Below are 21,806 nucleotides of genomic sequence, written 5' to 3'. Positions count from 1 at the left end.
GATACTGTTGGGGATTTATTCAAAATTGTAGGTATACTGAACCAGCATGGCTACCACAGCATCTTGCAGCAGCATGCTATTCCATCCAGTTTGCATTTAGTTGGACCATCATTTATTTTTCAACAGGACAATGACCCCAAACACACCTCCATCCTGTGTAAGGGCTATTTGTCCAAGAAGGAGAGTGATGGGGTGCTACGTCAGATGACCTGGCCTCCACAGTCACCAGACCTGAACCCAATCTAGATGGTTTGGGGTGAGCTGGACCGCAGAGTGAAGGCAAAAGGGCCAACAAGTGCTAAGCATCTCTGGGAACTCCTTCAAGATTTTTGGAAGACCATTCCCGGTGACTACCTCTTGAAGCTCATCAAGAGAATGCCAAGAGTGTGCAAAGCAGTCATCAAAGCAAAAGGTGGCTACTTTGAATCTTAGGAGAGCATAATTTAGGGGTTAAAACACAGAAGTCAGTGATGTGTCACTTATCGAGCTGTTTGATGTAGTTTCCTTAAAATGAAGAGTTTATCAATAGGATATTATCATTGCTGTGACTAGCTGGCCATGAAGCATTGGTCTGACTCCTCCCCTCCTGTGATAAAGGAGCTCACTTTCCATAGACAATGTACATACAGAGCCTGATGTGGTCAGGATCAGCTTTCTCAGCTCTGCTTCATGCTACATCTAAAAACTCTGATTTTTCATAATTGTTGCACCTAGTAAACTAAGTGATACATCATTGGAATCAGGGTACATTTGCCTACATTATGCTGCTTTCGGATGAGGTAGCATTCCCTTTTAATACATACTCCGCAACTTTTATAATCACTTTCAGCGAGACTTACTAAAGAGGTGCATATTATTTGTACAGAAAATGTTCCACTTTTCTGGACACTCCCCATTTCATAGGCTACACCCCACTTGTTACCATTTTTGGCTTCTCACATCCTTGCATTATGCCTCATATCACTGTGTCCCTAGATATAATAGTTCTACACACTGTGTCACCCGAAAACAATTAGCCACACTGTGCCCCTAAAAGAATTGCCACACTGTACCTCCTGGCATAAAGAAATTAGCCACACTGTACTCCATGAAAATAGCCACAACATGCTCTCAAAGTACAATAATACACTTAAAGGGTTAGTCCACTAATCAGGCAACCCATTCTTAATAACTACATTTCCCCCAGTAAAATAAGAATAGTTATGCTCACCTTCAGTACCGACGCCATTCCAGTGGTTTCGGTACTGGCTCTCTCTGGGTTTACATACCATTGTTATGTCATGTGATATATGTGGCCAATCAGAGGCCGCTTCATTGTCTCCTCCCTCAGACATAATCAACCTCTAGAGAAAGTCAGAGGTGCAGCTGCTCTGGGAAAGCCAGCGCTGACACCCCTGGAATGGCGCAGGCACCAGAGGTCATTGTGGATGTTATTATTTTACTAGAGGGAAACATAGCGATTGAGAAGGTGGTGGCAATCGCTTTACATTTAAGAAAAAGCCACACTGTACCCTCTGAACAAAGAAATTGGTCACACTGTGCCCAATGAACAAAAACTAGTCACAATGTGCCCCTCCAAAATATACCAGCCACGCTGTGCCCCCTGAAAAATAGTTATCTATTGCCCGTAAATAATTTGACACATTGTACCCACAGAATAAATAACTACCGATACTGTGCATTCTGAAGAGATAATTAGCCACACTGTGCCCCCCTAAATAAAAGGGTAGGTACACTTCACCTTCCTCAATCATTGATTACATCCCTAACCTAACTCCAGTCCTCAAGAGCCACCAGCAGATCATGGTGATAACTCCATTATCAGTGCAATACTAAGGAAAGCCTGAACACACGACCTGTTGGTGACTCTTGAGGACTGGAGTTGGGGAACACTCCTATAGAAAGGGGACTATATTGGATGTGAGGCTTTTGTGGAACTTGGAAAAATTGCCAGTTGCTCTACTGGAATTCTCCCTTTTATTCTGAGAGAGTCAGCAAGATTTAAGGTTCTACAGATTTAGGCTGGTGTCAAACTTGCGAGTGCAATGTGAGAAACTCGTGTGAGTCTCTCGCATCAATACTCGGCACAGCCGCTGGCACTCGGGACCGGAGCGTTCAGCTGCATAGAAATGCATACAGCTGCATGCTCCGGTCCCGAGTGCCGATGTAAGGATCTGAATTGTGTACCTGTTTTGCCTGGTCTTGCCCTTATCTAAGATGGAGTTAGTGGCTTCATGGGAGCCATCTTGCTTCCTGTCTGATATTCCTTGTTTCCTGTATGCGGTATATATGAAGGGACTCTGCACACTATACCTTATACCTTGCTTGTGTATCTCGTACTTCACCTGCTGCCAAGCTAGAAGGACTTGTATCTTGCCCATCTCTTTTGTTCATCGGGATTCCCTGTTTGCTACCGGTCTGCCTCCCATCTGAAAGACTTTACTTCTCCGGATCTGCTCTGCACCCACCTCCGCTGCGGCCTGCTCTCCTCTAGAAGCCCAGTCCGGGCTCCGGACCTCTGGATCCTGAATACCCGGGCTTGAATTCTCATCATCGGTCTGTACTGACTAAATCCTTTTATTCCTGAGTCTGCATATGTCTGCTGCTTGATTCTTAGATCCTCTGTTTGCTTTCCACCTATTAACTGAAGCCTGTTTTCCTACAATATACTCTATTGAGTCTTGATATACCGTGTTTTTGTCTTCACTCTGATCCACGTCACTGGTCTCCATAGAATATCCGAATAATCTTATGACAGCCGGCAGCAGTGCCGAGTATTGCTGCTAGAGACTCACGTGAGTTTCTCGCATCACACTCGCAAGTGTGACCCCGGCCTAAATCTGTTACTTTTACAATTGGTTTTCTAATTGATAAGGGAAAAAAACATATTTGGTTGTTAACCCAAGAAAACTCAAGAAAATTCTGCTTATGAGTTTACTTTCATTCTGAATGGTCCTCCCTATGTCTTGTTGTTCTTGTATGTCCAGTTCTGGATTCACTATCACACATCTGTGAACTAACCCCCTCTATACTGGGGGTATGCATGAAGGGCGCTGACTGGCTCATTTCAGAAGTCGCCCGCTTCTTTGCCTATGATTGAGTCATCATGAAGGAGAGTCCTGGCTTAGCTACCGAATTGAGCCGTCAGTCCCCCTTAAAGAAGCAGAGAGGGGAGAGGAAGCTCTCTGCTGTCACAATGAATAAGGTAATGGAAGCACTTAGACCGTGAGTTGGTGTCTGGGAAAGGAGACTTTGTGGCAATAATAGGAATAAAAATAAGCTTAATATGTTTCATTCGTTTATAACTTTCACTTCTTGTGACATTTTCTGGCTAAATAATAAGTTAATTCCAGTGTTGTTGGTCATACTGTGAGTCTGGAGGAAAGTGTGCGAACAAAGACCAAGGAGCAAGTAACATAATGATACAATTGCAGACATGCGTGAGATGAGAGAAAATTGGAAAGCGGCATCTCGTTACTTGGTTATCTCATCCAGACACTGTCTGTTCAGGGCTTTCATTCAAAATTTCGTAAGAGCAGGACGAAGACTTGTGAGGGAAATCACACTGAGACGAACAATCACTGTGAAAGATCGACAGAGTTCAGTGGCTGAAACATATCAAAACTCGGCAAAGAAATGTCCGACATGAAAAGGAATCTGCCGGCAAGTTTCATGCCCCTTATGTGTTTATATTCGTAACTAGGACATTGAAAGATAAGTGCATTCATAACTGTCAACTTGTTGTCCCTTGCACTATTCAGAAAAATCAATATGCAAATGAGGCGTTTGGTGATCTCTCCAGCCCAGAGAAAAGTCTGCCTCTCCAGGTCATTTCCATTCTTGGCTCCTGCCTCCCTATGATAAGCTAAGGACAGGAAACCCTACACCTGATCATATCCCCTGGCACACGCCGGTGTGAGGCATCGATGGGATGGGCATGCTCAGTAGTTGCGCTAAAGCCAGTGCCCTCAGAAGGGCACTTTCCAGCACAGGTGTGCAGACCATGGTCATGAGAGTAGACATGAGATTTCTGGCCTGGCACGTGACATCAGCTCTCAACCCACATAAAAGACCGGCGCTAAGGATGTAAATGACCTTGGGAAAAAGACTTTAGTTCGGTGCTCTGGGCGGGATGAAGCATCTAACTCCTCATTTGCATAGTGATACAATTGTGGATTCCTCTAATAACACTACACAATAAGCTACATGAGCATATAAATGGTTTAGGGCAGTGGTCCCCAACTCCAGGCCTCGGGGGCCGCCAACAGTGCAGGTTTTCAGGATTTCTTTAGTATTGCATCGGTGGTAATGTGATCATCTGCACAGGTGATGATTCCAACCCCTGTGCAATACTAAGGAAATCCTGAAAACCTGCACTGTTGGCGGCCCCCGAGGCCTGGAGTTGGGGACCACTGGATTAGGGGCTTAAGATTCCATATAAAGGGTGGTCTCCTGACTGACATTGTGTCACTATATGAGCTAGCATGCAGCGGCTTGTGCTCTGTCAGACTCGGACTGTCCCTGTGTCATAGAAGGTCATTTTTGGAAATGGACACATTACGAGTACCTTTTCTCTGTAGTGGTTGTGGTTGGCAAATTGAGCAACCCAAGTGAGTTTCCTCTTTATAATCTACTGGGTGCTTGATCAACTGATCATTCCCATATTCATGTGGGATCTGTAATGAGACACTCCCTTTAAACCCATCACTTTCCTTTAATAAGGTAATTAATACCCAATTTTAGACAATATATTCTAAAATGTTTAAAGACTTCTGTGTTGTATGAAATTGTATAAAGCTGTGGTATTGTTAAAGCAAATCACAAAACGAACTGAATATTTAGACCTAATGAGTCTGTTGTGTTTACTTTGAAGAGACGTGTCAGAATGACTGTACAATCTCGATATTAAATGACCCCTTAATGAGTCCAGCTTAGGGCTTGTGCTGATTTTCCTGTAGGGGGGCACTAATGGTTTTCATGCCCAGCACTCACACCTCTGATATTCTATGGGGCTGTGCACATGTCCAATTTATTTTTCTCAGACCTAATGGTCAATGGAAAAATTCAGACACACGTTCCATCCGAGAATAGGATGAAAATCGGCAAATAAAGTCAATAGGTCAGTGAGAAAAATTGGACACAATTTTTCTCTCCACGTCTGACATCACTCTGATCACACCCTGTGATGAGAATAATGGGATTGTTTTTCTGTAATGTGGAGAAATCCCGAATCGTAAGGGAGATGAGGAGTCCTGACAGCTGCAGCTTATACCGAGCTCTGACATTTCAGATGTCAATCAGCCTATATGGGCGGAGACTTGCTTCAGACTTTCAAAAAGCATTATGCAGTCATACTGACATGAGTGATTCAAGGTAAGTATACCAGTTTCATCAGGCCTACGAAATCTACTTAATACTGTATACTCTCTGTGCTCTGAAGTCTGGTAATAAATATGCTTTAAGTGGATACTGTTAATAACATACACATATTTCTATGTAATAACATGTGTCTTATTCTGCTTAAATCTGTTTTCTCAATTAGGTAAAGCAACTTTTCTCAGGTTGCTATGGTTATTAATAGACTGGCATATTAATGAGATTTAAGATGATTTTCCTGCAGTGCCGAAATTTACATAAATCTCTTATAGTAATTCTTGATTACATTACAGTCTATATGGCAGTTGCTAGTTATGCAAGATGATTCGGTGCAGATTAATAAATGCAAATGCAGATGCTGGGAACAATCTTATTAGATGATACCATCCTCTGTATCGCCAGTCCAGAAGCTTCTCCTGTATGTTCACTCACTGTGGAGCTTTTCTCTTACAAACCTGAGAAATCTCTGCTTTTCCCCAGATGTGAACACGAGCTTTCCACCACTAGATGGCAGTGTTATCTTAGATTTGTCAAACCTTCATTTGTCAAAAAAAAGACTTGTTTTAAAGGTGTTAAGCATTTCATCAGACGCCGGTCCTCTGTGTATATAACTGGTTAATTTATTTATTACATAGATATAGGATTGAGTGAATCATATTTTCATAGAATAAAAGATGCATATTTAGATATGTCTACTGAAGAATTATTTATCTATCTCATATCTATCTATCTATCTATCTATCTATCATCTATCTATTTATTATCTATCTATCTATCTCATATCTATTTCATATCTATCTATCTATCTATCTATCTATCTATCTATCAAAAAATGGAACAGCACAACACTTTTACTTATCTTCGGGTGCAAGGCCCCAGGCAAACAGGCCAACGATTGCACCAAGTTTACAGAGATTCAAAAAAAAAAACAGCACTCCATTTCTTCAATGAAAATTGTGGAAGATTTAATCAACCCACTTGTCAAGTGGGTTGATTAAATCTTCCACAATTTTCATTGAAGAAATGGAGTGCTGCCTCTTTTTTTGAATATCTATCTATCTATCTATCTATCTATCTATCTATCTATCTATCTATCTATCTATCTATCTCATATCTATCTATCTATCTCATATCTATCTATCTATCTATCTATCTATCTATCTATCTATCTATCTATCTATCTATCTATCTATCTATCTATCTATCTATCTCATATCTATATATCTCGTATCTATCTATCTATCCCATATCTATGTATCTATCTATCTATCTATCTATCTATCTATCTATCTATCTATCCCATATCTATCTATCTATCTATCTATCTATCTATCTATCTATCTATCTATCTATCTATCTAGAGATTCAAAAAAAGAGGCAGCACTCCATTATTAAAGTGAGAAAATGTGGAAGGTTTTAATCAACCCACATAGCCCGGCTATGTGGGTTGATTAAAACCTTCCACATTTTCTCACTTTAATAATGGAGCGCTGCCTCTTTTTTTGAATCTCTGTGAATCTGGTGCAATCGTTGGACTGGTTGCCTGAGGCCCTGCACCTGAAGATAAGTATAAGCGTGGTGCTGTTCATTTTCTACTATTATATCTATCTATCTATCTATCTATCTATCTATCTATCTATCTATCTATCTATCTATCTATCTATCTATCTGTCTGTCTATCGTAATAATAATGCTTTAATACAGAGGTAGCAATTGCACCTAGGAAATGGTAGCCTGAGTTGGCTAAAGGCACCTCTTCACATAAGAAGAGACCGCTGTGTTATAAAAAGCACATGATATTTGGGGGCATGTTATAGATATTAGTCTGTGACTAAGAAGCTTTAAACAGAATCTGTCAGCAGGTTTTTGCTCTTTTTAATCAAAGGGTAACATGAGTTATGGAATGAGACACTTATTTCAGGGATGTGTCACTTATTAGGCTGTGTGCTATTGCTTCAATACAATCAGTGTTTTATTAGCAGGAGCTTATCACTACAGGACTAGCTGCCCCATGAATCCCGGGCAAACTCCGCTCCCAAAATTGATCACAAGCTTGCAGTCAATATACAATGTACACAGAAAGCTGTGATGTGGTCAGGGTTAGCTCTCTGAGCTGCGCTACATGGTACACCTAAAATCTCTGATTGTGTCAGAACTGCTCCACTCATTAAATTAAGAGATAAATCGCTGGAATCAGGGTATGTTTCCCTACAGTAAACTTCTCTCAGATGAAATAACAAATATCTGATGACAGACTCTCTTTGGAGCTATACAACTGATAACATTGGCCAGCAGACAGTCCAATGTACAGAGGGGAACATATTTAGTCAACGACCAATTGTGCAAGTTCTCCCACTTAAAAAGATGAGAGAGGCCTGTAATTGACATCATAGGTAGACCACAACTATGAGAGTCAAAATGAGAAAACAAATCCAGAAAATCACCTTGTCTGATTTGGCAAGATTTCTTTTGCAAAATATGGCAAAAAATAAGTATTTGGTCACCTAAAGACATGCAAGATTTCTGGCTCTCTCAGACCTGTAACTTCTTCTTTAAGAGGCTCTTCTGTTCTCCATTCATTACCTGTAATAATGGCACCTGTATGAAATTGTTATCAGTATAAAAGACACCTGTCCACAACCTCAAACAGTCAGATTCCAAACTTCACTATGGTAAAGACCAAAGAGCTGTCGAAGGACACCAGAAACAAAATTGTAGCCCTGCACCAGTCTGGGAAGACTGAATCTGCAATAGGTAAGCAGCTTGGTGTGATTAAATCAACTGTGGGAGCAATAATAAGAAAATGGATGACATATAAGACTGATAATCTCCCTTGATCTGGGGCTCCACACAAGATCTCACCCCGTGGAATCAAAATGAGCACGGGGGAAATAGTAAATGACCTGCATAGGGCTAGGACCACCGTAACAAAGGCTACCAACAGTAACATACTACACCACTAGGGACTCAGATCCTGCAGTGCCAGACGTGTCCCCCTGCTTAAGCCAGTACATGTCTGGGCCCGTCTGAAGTTGCTAGAGAGCATTTGGATTATCCAAAAGAGTATTGGGAGAATGTCACATGGTCTGATAAAACCAAAGTAGAACTGTTTGGTAGAAACAAAACTCGTCGTGTTTGGAGGAGACAGAATGCTGAGTTGCATCCAAAGAACACCATACCTACTGTGAAGCATGGTGGTGGCAACATCATGCTTTGTGGCTGTTTCTCTGCAAAGGGACCAGGACAACTGATCCATGTACATGAAAGAATGAATGGGGCCATGTATCGTGAGATTTTGAGTGCAAACCTCCCTTCCACAAACAAGGGCATTGAAGATGAATCGTGGATGGATCTTTCAGCATGATAATGATCCCAAGCACACCGCCAGGGCAACGAAGGAGTGGCTTCGTAAGAAGCATATGAAGGTCCTGGAGTGGCCTAGCCAGCTTCTAGATCTCAACCCCATAGAATACCTTTGGAGGGAGTTGAAAGTCCGTGTTGCTCAGTGACAGGCCTAAAACATCACTACTCTAGAGATCTGCATAGAGGAATAGGCCAACATACCACCAACAGTGTGTGCCAACCTTGTGAAGACTTACAGAAATCATTTGACCTCTGTTATTGCCAACAAAGGATATATAACAAAATATTGAGATGAACTTTTATTAATGACCAAATACTTATTTTCCACCATAATTTTCTAAATAAACCTTGGCAAATCAGACAAGGTGATTTTCTGGATTTGTTTTCTCATTTTGACTCTCATAGTTGTGGTCTACCTATGATGCCAATTACAGGCCTCTCTTATCTTTTTAAGTGGAAGAACTTGCACAACTGGCGGCTGACTAAATACTTTTTTTCCCCCAACTGTACATAGAGGACGCTTGATTCTCCCATAATAATAATTTTAATTCTATAGCAATGACATAAAAATCAGAGGGGGCGTATGCAAACAATATCAGACATAACACATAATTCAACCATTACCATGAGAAGTGAGGTCCTTGATCACAAGTTTACAATTTAAAATTAAATAGGAGACTGATAATGTAAAAAAAAAAAACTGTGATTTTTCATCACCATGTCTGATCCTTTTTTCTTGTGGAGAGTATAAGATAACATCAGAGGTGACGGGCAGTGGTTTATTTTCTTCAGATTGAAAACGCATGCATACTTGACTCAACAGAGTGTGCATATGCTGCATGGGGGAGGGAATTTAATGTAATGATTTAATTAAAAAATAACAGAATAATGCAAAAAAATCTTTTAAAACAATATCTACAAACTGGAAGAGAGCGTGAAATGCTTCCGATTAATTATCTGGAGTGAGAAACATCTCTAGCTTTTTCAAGTAAACAACTGTGATGACGGGATTACGTGTATAACATTTGTATGGAGGACGGGGGAACAGCCATCGGCAGACAGCTATAGAGGTGTATGGGCAATGTATAATCTGCCCTAGCTTTATTTCATTGTATCTCTTGACTGCTGACTGATGCCACCTAAGCTCAACTGTTCTGATCTGACTTAATAAAGTTGACATGTCCTTTGTAGGTTACTCTACTTTAAGGGGAACCAGACAGCTGATGCATGCTTCTCCAACCACGGGCATCATGTATTGTGCACTGGCTGTATGATCTCAGCTAAATAGTGTATAACTCTGGAATGCTGCGGCAATTCAGAGAAAAATTCCTTTGATAGCCGACAGGAGACTAGTTGGACAGGTGGGTCTCCAGCGGCTTCTCCCAGTCCACTGCATTGGAGTGACATGTCTCTCCCTATACTCGAATTGATAATCCCTATCCAACTATGCTTTTCTCTGAAACATTTACTCTATGGCTGAAATCAGTGCCTGATTGATACTGCCCGTCGATCGGGCAGCTTGGATCAGTCTTCAGGTTCCCTTTAGTGAAGAGCTGTAGACACCACTTCATTACCAAAGTTATGATATTGTTAAGCATATGTAATTGTTTGTCATGTGGTATGTTATGTGACATATAGTATATCTGTGTGGCACTGAGTATGTTGAGTCACTACTAACAGACAAACCATGAGACAGGGTAGTCAGGAGGTCCGAGGTCAGATGCCAAGACGGCTCGTAGTACAGAGGGGCAATACAAAGTTGTGGTCAGCCATAGAGCAAAGCATAACTTCACTGAGCAAAGCTACAGCTGACAATGGTCTGCTCATAGCGAGTCAGCTAAATAGCTAGCAAATAATCAAGAACAGGACGTACCAGTTGAAACACCAGAAGGTTAGGCCAGATTGAGCAGCATGGCTGTTAATCAAAATTTTGTCAGCCCAGCATGCCCCAGCCTCAGATTGGATGACCGGGCTGTCACTCACAATACTGACAGTGCAGTTCACTCCAGATCCTATAGGAAGGCTGAACTGTAACTCACAGCATCCTTGTGCCACAATGAGAGATGAAACCATGACAATCTGCAGTCTGACCTCATTACCATTGAAAATATATATACATATATATATATAGAGGAAGAATAGAACATCAGTATTATCAGTGAAAATATTTGATGTGTCATAGGTCTTACAAGATTCCTTAGAAAAACTCTTGAGAAAGTATCTGATGTACTGAGCAGAAACATTGTTATATGGGCTGAATAAAAGCAGATATATGTGATTTTTGAATTTAGAATGCAGTATTTTTTTTTTCAATGTATTAAATATACTGGGTAGACGCCCCTGGTCAACATATTTCTGATGCAGTGCACTGCTCCTATCTCCTCTTATGAACCACTTCTTCCCCTCCCTCTTGCCTCCTCCCACCAGCCAAGAGTTAACTTCACATTAAGGCCACATATACAGCTTAGTAGTTTGCATCAGGCTTGTTTAGATTTTCTTTTGCATACTTTTGACGCTGAATTTTACAGTGATGATGAAGGAGAGGTTTTATTCTGATGACTGTTCCAAGAAGGCCATGTTTGTGCCGGTATCTCTGAAAAGTAGATCAATGTACCACAACTCCAGAGTTTGCTAAATCTTTCAGAAGGTCTTTTGCAGTCAAGAAGGGGTTTTGATTTGAATCTGTAACAATTCTATGGGCAGCTCTCACTGAAATTTTAGTTGGTCTTCCAGACCTTGTCTTGACCTTCACTCTTCCTGTTAAGTGCCATTTCTTAATTACAATTTAAACTGAGGAAAGGGCAGCTTGAAAGCACTTTGCTATCTTCTTATAGCCTTCTTCTGCTTTGTGGGCCTCCACCAATTTCATTTTCAGAGAGGTAGGAAACTGCTTAGAAGATCCCATGGCTGCTGGTTTTTGGCACAATGTTAGAGGAGGCTAGGTTTTTATAAAGCTAGGAAATTTGCATCATCTGGCCTTTTTTAATGGTGATAAAGAGGAAGCCATAGCCCTAACAGGCTAATTAAGGCCTGAAACCTTGGTCAAAGTTATCCCAGCACACAAATCTCCAAGGGTGTCCAATCTTTTGCATTAGCCAATTTTCTTTTATGTATTTTTTAAAATGAAAAAACAAAAAGACTGTATATGTATATGTATATATATATATATATATATATATATATATATATATATATATATATATACAGTGGGGCAAAAAAGTATTTAGTCAGTCAGCAATAGTGCAAGTTCCACCACTTAAAAAGATGAGAGGCGTCTGTAATTTACATCATAGGTAGACCTCAACTATGGGAGACAAACTGAGAAAAAAAAATCCAGAAAATCACATTGTCTGTTTTTTTAACATTTTTTTGCATATTATGGTGGAAAATAAGTATTTGGTCAGAAACAAACAATCAAGATTTCTGGCTCTCACAGACCTGTAACTTCTTCTTTAAGAGTCTCCTCTTTCCTGCACTCATTACCTGTAGTACTGGCACCTGTTTAAACTTGTTATCAGTATAAAAAGACACCTGTGCACACCCTCAAACAGTCTGACTCCAAACTCCACTATGGTGAAGACCAAAGAGCTGTCAAAGGACACCAGAAACAAAATTGTAGCCCTGCACCAGGCTGGGAAGACTGAATCTGCAATAGCCAACCAGCTTGGAGTGAAGAAATCAACAGTGGGAGCAATAATTAGAAAATGGAAGACATACAAGACCACTGATAATCTCCCTTGATCTGTGGCTCCACGCAAAATCCCATCCCGTGGGGTCAGAATGATCACAAGAACGGTGAGCAAAAATCCCAGAACCACGCGGGGGGACCTAGTGAATGAACTGCAGAGAGCTGGGACCAATGTAACAAGGCCTACCATAAGTAACACACTACGCCACCATGGACTCAGATCCTGCAGTGCCAGACGTGTCCCACTGCTTAAGCCAGTACATGTCCGGGCCCATCTGAAGTTTGCTAGAGAGCATTTGGATGATCCAGAGGAGTTTTGGGAGAATGTCCTATGGTCTGATGAAACCAAACTGGAACTGTTTGGTAGAAACACAACTTGTCGTGTTTGGAGGAAAAAGAATACTGAGTTGCATCCATCAAACACCATACCTACTGTAAAGCATGGTGGTGGAAACATCATGCTTTGGGGCTGATTCTCTGCAAAGGGGCCAGGACGACTGATCCGGGTACATGAAAGAATGAATGGGGCCATGTATCGTGAGATTTTGAGTGCAAACCTCCTTCCATTAGCAAGGGCATTGAAGATGAAACGTGGCTGGGTCTTTCAACATGACAATGATCCAAAGCACACCGCCAGGGCAACGAAGGAGTGGCTTCGTAAGAAGCATTTCAAGGTCCTGGAGTGGCCTAGCCAGTCTCCAGATCTCAACCCTATAGAAAACCTTTGGAGGGAGTTGAAAGTCCGTGTTGCCAAGCGAAAAGCCAAAAACATCACTGCTCTAGAGGAGATCTGCATGGAGGAATGGGCCAACATACCAACAACAGTGTGTGGCAACCTTGTGAAGACTTACAGAAAACGTTTGACCTCTGTCATTGCCAACAAAGGATATATTACAAAGTATTGAGATGAAATTTTGTTGCTGACCAAATACTTATTTTCCACCATAATATGCAAATAAAATGTTAAAAAAACAGACAATGTGATTTTCTGGATTTTTTTTTCTCAGTTTGTCTCCCATAGATGAGGTCTACCTATGATGTAAATTACAGACGCCTCTCATCTTTTTAAGTGGTGGAACTTGCACTATTGCTGACTGACTAAATACTTTTTTGCCCCACTGTATATATATATATATATATATATATAAATATATATATTTTGTTGTGTGTTAAAAAAAGGAAATGTGTCATCTTTAACTTTAGGCCTTTTAGAGATCATTTAATCTCCATCTTGCTTAGCTGTTCACAATTACAGTAATTTTTAACTAGGGGTTACATGTCATTGTACATTAAAATATTTTCTTTGATTCTTCCTTGATTTTTCAGAATCGTAGGGAAGTTTTCATTTTGAAAATTATTTAAAAAAATCTATGTAGCTCATATATCTTGCTTTAATATTACGTGGTCAGTTATTCATGGCCTTTTTGTTAAACTGCATATGAGATGTATATGGAGTAGTGATGAGCGAGTGTGCTCGTTACTCGAGTTTTCCCAGCATGCTTGGGTGTTTTCCGAGTATCTTGGGCGTGCTCGTAGATTATGCTGAGTCCTCGCAGCTGCATGATTAGCGACTGCCAGACAGCCTGAATACATGTGGGGGATTCCCTAACAAATAGGCAATCCCTGCATGTGTTTAGGTTGTCTAGCAGCCGCAAATCATGCAGCTGCGGGGACACAAACATAACCTACGAGCACGCCCAAGATACTCGGAGAACACCAAGCATGCTCGGAAATCTCGAGTAACGAGCACGCTCACTTATCACTAATATGGAGATGTCTGGTCAGCAGTTTTAGAGGTTGTCATAGAGAATAAATATGAGGGCTGGAGAACTTGAGACCAGTTGTTAAAACTATTGTAAAAAAATTGAAAATCTTTAAAAATCGTTTTATAGAGTGATACATCCGCACATGTACACGCCTAGCTGGTGGCAGCTTCATCTCAGGATATCAACTATTTATTGGGAATATAGGGGATAGCTCTCATTTCCCCTTACACTGTTTATTTCCCCATTTTTCCCATTTGTGTTTTTCAGCTGCCGTCCTTGTGTGATTGCCACTTCTTGCGTTGTGTACTTGTTTTTCTGCTTTGGCAGTAGGTGGGTGGCAGACAGCACTGGCAAACGCTGCGAATTTCACTGGTCACCAGGAAATACCGTTCGATGGCTGAAAAACTGTCTTTGGCATTCAGTACAGAATAGGATGGCACAGAATAAAGGCAGGAAAATGCAACAAAACTATGAGGGTACATAATAGTTGACAATACCGAATGCCCTACAATAGGATCACAAATTGAGAATTTAGCACAAGATGACCCTTCTCCAGCAAAAGAGTCACATTACTCATTGCAGTTACTCAGGCTCATTCCTTAGTTGCAGTATGTGGGAAAAACATATTCATAGGAGGACGGTCATTTCCTTCATCCGTGGATTTTGTATGAAAGAAGATGCATAATGAACTACAGATTGTTACGTAAATGGTGCCACTAAGTGTGGCCAGGTAATATAGGCGTTTTCAAGGCTTTTGTCTTTCCTTTTTATGTTGCTTTGTGTTTCTCCATTGCCTATGTCTTGCTTTGTACTCCCAGCATACGCTTCAATTCGAGCAGCAGCCGCACATTTTAAAAAGCTGTTGTGATCAATATCACATTAGATTACTGTATTTTATGACACTACAACTTCCTGAAAAATGTTATTATCCTCGGGAACATGTTTGCGAAGCAGCTGTTGTTGAGGGTTTATTTTTCAATAAATTTCAAGTACTTAAGTACAGTTTACCATCTCCTCCAAAGTAATAAAGTATGTTCTTAGGAAAACAGTATCTATGGCGCATTATAGTTTTCCTCTGAAGCAATGAATGAAAAATGCTCCTCACTGCAGTGTCGAGTTCACTTAAGTGGATGCTCTTAAGGTCTAGAGGACAATACATTCACTCGATTGCGGCATGTCGGCATTCCTGCCGTCCTTTACAAGCTAATTGAAGCAAACAGAACTGTGATAAATGCGCCGTTTTAATTGATTCAGGGCACTGTCTTTCTTCCCATAGACAAAGCTCAGATTCATTAGTATCGTCTACTGTATTGCAAAAAAAGATCATTTGATGGCTTCATTTACATTACTCTCAACCTCAAGACCTAAGACATTAGCGGTGTGAAAAAAAAACATGGTTTTGTACGCGAACATGCTTCATCCGCTGTGTTAAGGAGTCACTTATAAATTATGCTAAAAGCATTTGTAATTAATTTAATTAATACAGCTAAAATATTGTAGAACCATCCTTGAACGCATTCCCTCCCTTCTGTGCGAAGATGTCTTCTAGATAATTCACACCTCTGTATGATACATCGGAACGATAAGCTCACAGCTGTAAAGTTATACGTGTAAAAATATTATACATCTTCATAGAAGAAATATTCACACTTACCCACAAATGAGATTAATGAGCAAAATACAATTCCTCACATCAGTTTGATAGTTCAGTCTTTAATAACTGAGAGGTGTCAGGCTGACGAGTGGGTGGCAGTGTCTTTTTTATATATATATATAAACATTGTATTAAACTTTAGAGTAGGGAAATTGATTGCATGCGTAGACAGGATATTTTGATGTGCTGTAGCTTATATTGCACATATATATTAGATACCTATTCACCATGCTCCTGCCATTATAAGCTATGTAGAGATAAAGCAGACGTAATGTACAACATTTTGTTGGAATTTATTAATTCCATCAGTTCCTTATGAATGGATCCCTTTCAAGGCTGTTGTTACTCTCCATCGTCATGTCCACAATTGGATATTGTAAAATTAATATTTTATACCACTCTCAGATGGACTGGCTTCAGGTCATGAGTTGACTGAGGTAGTATGGCACTGGTGGGGGATTAGTGAACTGATGAAGCTTAACTTTTTACTCCAAAAAGGCAAAAGCTTAGTTGTTACGATAAAGGTTCAGTTTCATCACTATGAATCAAAATCTCTTGGTAGTTTGATGACAATTATTACTTACCAACGTACTGCAATAACCTTTGTTAGAGTCTCTGCTTGGGACACAGGAGATTTCTGCCCTGATAGGCAAAGAACAGTGACTTCCACCTGGCCAGTCTATGACCAGACTTGTGTCATTCAGGCATCTTCCTCCAACTTCTCACCTACACCAGACAAACCAACTGCTCATCAAACAGCCCCCCTGATGTACGCTATACTCCTCCCGTCACAGGAGTTCAGGCATGAAGGCATGACTTCACACGTTATATATCTCCACTCCCTGGACATACAGTAGTTGTTATCATTATGTCCCAATAATGCAAACAGTTACCTTATTATTAAAGGGGTTCCGTTAATAGAATAACACCACAAAGAGTGGAAAGACAACATGCAGGTTACTTTGTCCTGCTTAGTGCTTTCTCCTGCAATGTAACAAAGCTACCAAAACACACACACAATCCAAAGAAGTACATAACATAGACATCATACTACAACATGCAGTGCAATGGAACAAATACATGTTGTGGATTTCAGCTTTCAGCAAAATCATTCAGCACCTAGACACTGTGGGTGAAAGAATTATTTTACATGGGACATGGATCAACCATAAACTTCAGCATCATGAGATGGAGGATTACAGGAAAAGAACTTGCACACACAAATCTGAGATGTCATACATTATAGTATTAATGAACACTTACATTAGCATGGCTGCATTTGATGTCTGCTTAGAGCAACAGTCCAGCCTTTCTTTTTATTGTTGTGGTGCTACTAATCTAAGTTTCCTGCCTCTCGTCTTATACTTACCAGTGTTTGCTAGCGCAATCTGTAAGGCTGGGTTCACATAACGTTCAGGCAGTCCGTTAGATGGACTGCGTTACACCGCGGCATAACGCGGTGTAACGCAGTCTGTTAATGCTGCCATTGAGCTCTATTTCAGGCGCATCGCTAGCGCACACCCACAATGGACGTGCGCTAGCGATGTGCCATCATTGAGTGACGGACCCTGGGACGCGGGCTGCAGCGTTTCTGGGTCTGTCACCGCTAGAGCAGATAGAGCATCTGCTAGCTCTATCTGCGCTAACATGTCGGCACTTGCATTAACGCAGCCCGTTTATTGCATGTGTTGAACAGGCTGCTTTAACGCAACGTAAACTTAGCCTTAGTCACAACTCTGTGCAAGTCTATGAATGAGACTCTCATAGAATTCCATTGAAAGCTTGTGCCCAAGCTTGTTCCAGTCAGTCAGAAGTTGCGTTCACAATATGGCAGATTGAGACCAGAACAGTGTTGAGAAGAGCAAATGATGGTAGTTGGTAAGTATAAAACTAGGCTCAGAGAACTCAGTTTAGTAGCATTACTTCAGTGCTGCAATAGAAAAAAAAGGTCTAAGTGGTCCTTTAAGAAAGTCCCTCTACAGCATAAGCCTGTAGCTGTTATATACTCCAACAATTTACATAGAATAAAAACTTTTATAACATATCCTTTCCCATCCCTCAATTAAACTTGTGGGACATATGTCTTTTTGTAACACAAAACTAGATCACATTCTGTATGTTCAGGGTAAACCTTTAAGATAACTCTTTAAAGATATCAGACTTTGTCATTTTAATATGATTTAGATCATCTTTAATTTAGCAAAATTATTTCCCTTCCCAAATGCATCTTGCCTCACATACTTCTATGTGTTCATCAAATGATGAAAAATTTTCAGTCCCCAAAAAAGATGTTGAGCATCAGAAATTTCAGAAACTCACACTAAGATGTTCTAGTGTAAGATTATAATATGGTATTACAAAAGTGATAAATGTTGTATACAATGCATCATAACAAGATCATTGTAGCAGATGTAGATATATCAATGTTCTCAATTGTAGCTGAACACAAACATACAACTCCATGGTGTTATTGGCCTAAAGCACACAGTCATCAGTGATCATCCCGAACCAGAGCGTTGAGCTCCAGGCCACATATTCCCTTTACTATAGCTAAATTCTTCTTCATTTTAGCCTGGTTCATAAAAATATAAACTTTAATAAGATTCTAGGTAAAAATGGAATTCTCAGCTATTTGTGGTCAAGTCAATGATAAGGCAATTACATAGTTACATTACATATGTTGAATAAAGACCTAGGTCCATCAACTTTTCTTCAATGCAGAAAATAAGCTACATTTAATTTGACTTTACAAAATATAATACCATGGTTCTTAAAACTCAATGTAATATAGTTTTGCAAGTTAAAATTAACTAGTAAAATAGCTTCCCACTGACCATTAACTAAAATTGACATTATTACAACATTGTAATGATAGCATGCTATTGTGGAGCATCTTATATCATATCATGGTAGATTTGGGAGAGTCATGGTTTAAGACGGAGTATCACACTCTAAAGTGTTTTCAGCAGGCTACAGTTTCTCCTCTATGTTTGATCCTCTAGTTCCAGTCTTGGGGGCTGACATGAGGGCAGGTCACATACATCAATGATCTTCATGTCAGCTGGATTTGTCAGACAGATAAGATACTAAGGCTGAGAACTGTTTGAAGTTGACTACCAAGTGACTATAAAGTCCCATACGAAGTGTCTATTTGTGAAAGTAGCAATTTCCAGCAGCCTTTCTACATGTATTACAATGAAGTCACAGGACTGGAGAGCAGTGGGGTGCATGGTCGGGTCAACCTAGGATTGGCTATGGCCATTTGAATTCATATTCCTTGACACAATGATGACAAATAGCATGGTGTGTTACTCATCCATAACTCATCAAGCTTTGATTTACTGTATGTGCTTTTTACTGTTTAATATCCTTTTTTTTTAGATATTCCATGATCGATTCGGTGTCATTTAATCAGAAGAACACCTTATATATTGTAAAAATATAGTGGTCTGCACACCTAATAAATTCATTAGTATGTAGAGTAATGAATACTTTTCTTTTTTTTAACTTTCTTTCTATTTTTTATTTTTACTTTTTAATTCTACATGTCTCATGGGCTTACATTAGCTACTTTACTTTTATGTAAATCTGTGATTATTATTCCAGCTTTTCCACAGCTTTTAGCAAAATCTATGCATCTTTTTCTTCTTCGGTATACGCGTTTATCATTATTCTAATGTTCTAATCTAATGTCTAGGGCTTTAAATCTAATACATTTTTCGAATCCACCTCTTTGATTTTTCTATTTCATTTGTAGTCGTTTGCAGTGAGACCATTGATTTGACCTTCCGTGTTATTGGGATAAAGCATGCAGGGGATAGTGAATGTCACAGAGAGAGGCCATGTAAAATAAAAATGCATTATGTATATTGTGTTATGACAGGTAAAAGCTTTACCCGATGATGAATACTGATGTATAAATCCTCGGAGAAACTCCTCCTTCGGAATCCTTTACTTACCGTTATTATTTTCTTCTTTTGCAGATAGGGTCACCACAGTGCTGCAGATACTGCTGGAAGTTGTGCCAGCCGAAGACAATGCGTCCTGAACAAAGAATATGCTGGAAGGCGTCATGCGTAGCTCCACAAGTTGTTTCCTTGGTGCCTTAATATTAAGTAATAGGAGATGGTCACTGCTTCTATAGTGTGTCATATCTTAGATGATCATTGCGGACGACCGAGCTGCTAGTTTATTTATTCCACTGTACTTTTGTATTAAATTATTAATGTCTGCAGACAAGCATTAGCATATTCTATAATCATGGTATGAATATTATTTGTACATATTTTCTGCCGCTCGATATGTCGCCCACTTCTGCACATGTAATAAGAACATATGGTTGTCTTATGTTTACAGCTCAAGGGAAGTGACACTGCGCACCTGTCACCTGGCACTGACATCCTTCACTTGTCAAGGATTTCCCTTTGGATTTTCTTTTAATTTGACAAGTAACTTTTTGGCATTTATACTTGATGCAGAAATGATGGTATACAGATGTAGCAGAGCTATGATGAATTAAGTTCCGCTAGATATGTTTTCCGACAATTAACTCTATTTACATTCATGTGCAATAGGCTGGCAAGATGGTTTTTTTTTTACTACCTCCTCTCAATTACTGCAGTTCCCTATGTTAAATAATAGCCTGTACTCACCCCTTGTGCTGGTGCCATATATGCAGCCAATCAGCGACTGCTGGTGGTCTGCTTCACTCTCATTTCCATCAGACGAAACTGACATCTGAAAGAAGTGAGAGCTATTACTGTAGTTGAGTGCTAGCTGTTCATTGGCGGACATAAGGTTCCTGTGTACGAACAACCTATGGGCCCTTTGCAGTCCAATGGCTCACCATGATGCACAATTTTCAGAGGTTAAAATGACCCCCTCTTAGCTCTTGGGTCCCTGTGCGGCTGCACTGCTGCACCAATGATATGTCTACCCCTTAGGCTATTGCTATTTTACTTGGGAGAATATACCAATGGAGATGGGGTTGTCAGAGTAGTGGATAACCTCTTTAACATTTTAGCCTTGTTTCATTTTTATACTTAAAATTATGTGCTGATTAATTCCTTATACCGGTCAGAAATATGTATTTAAAGACAATGTCATGATCACCTATAGATGGAACATTGGCGTTTACTCCATACATACATTCGATTTGCTCCTAAGCTCCCTCTACTGGTGGCTGAAGACAAGCAGTATAGAATCTGGCTGTCATGACACGTGATTCATGCAATCCATACAACAGGTAGCACAAAGTAAGGACAGGCTTCCACATTGCGATCATTTATATTTTTCTTTGATAAACCGTACAGAAAAAAACATAGTTTGAAACCGAGCCAGGAAAAAGGAGGCCAGTAATATGGGCAGGTCCTTGACGGTTTCTCACAACCTGGCTTGGTTGACATGTCTCTCTTTGTACTCAACATGGAAGGACCTGGCTATCTGCCCTGTTACCTGATAGGTTCTCCTTGCGGAGGATATAGAGCTCCATAACAGAAAACAAACCTCTAACTGCCATTAACCCCTTAACCCCAAAGCTTTTTTCTGTTTTCCGCTTTCTTTTTTCACTTCCCTCTTTCCCAGAGCCATAACTTTTTTATTTTTCCGTCAATATGGCCATGTGAGGGCTGGACAAGTTGTACTTTTGAACAACACCATTGGGTTTACCATGTCGTACACTAGAAAAAAAGGAAAAAAATTCCAACTGCGGTGAGATTGCAAAAAAAAGTGCAATCACACTTATTTTTTGTTTGGCTTTTTTTGCTAGGTTAATTAAATGCTAAAACTGACCTGACATTGTGATTCTCCAGGTCATTACGAGTTCATAGACACCAAACATGTCTAGGTTCTTTTTTATCTAAGTGGTGAATAAAAAAATTCAAACTTTGCTAAACAAAAAAAATAGCGCAATTTTCCGATACCCGTAGCAACTCCATCTGGGGTTGGGTGAGGGCTATTT

General features: G+C 40.1%; 1 protein-coding gene across 1 annotated transcript in view; it reads left to right on the top strand.

The window, feature by feature from the left end:
- SLC7A11 (solute carrier family 7 member 11) overlaps window positions 1-21,529 on the top strand; it is a 478,205-nt gene extending 456,676 nt beyond the window's left edge. The window contains exon 12 of the mRNA XM_069743955.1: window positions 19,831-21,529. Coding sequence (XP_069600056.1) covers window positions 19,831-19,895 — 65 coding nt within the window. The 3' untranslated portion in view covers window positions 19,896-21,529. The remainder of the gene's footprint in view (window positions 1-19,830) is intronic.
- Window positions 21,530-21,806: the final 277 nt, after the last annotated feature.

The sequence above is a fragment of the Ranitomeya imitator genome, chromosome 1, assembly GCF_032444005.1.
Source record: "Ranitomeya imitator isolate aRanImi1 chromosome 1, aRanImi1.pri, whole genome shotgun sequence".
NCBI lineage: Eukaryota > Metazoa > Chordata > Amphibia > Anura > Dendrobatidae > Ranitomeya > Ranitomeya imitator.
This window is presented reverse-complemented; position numbering and strand designations above follow the sequence as displayed.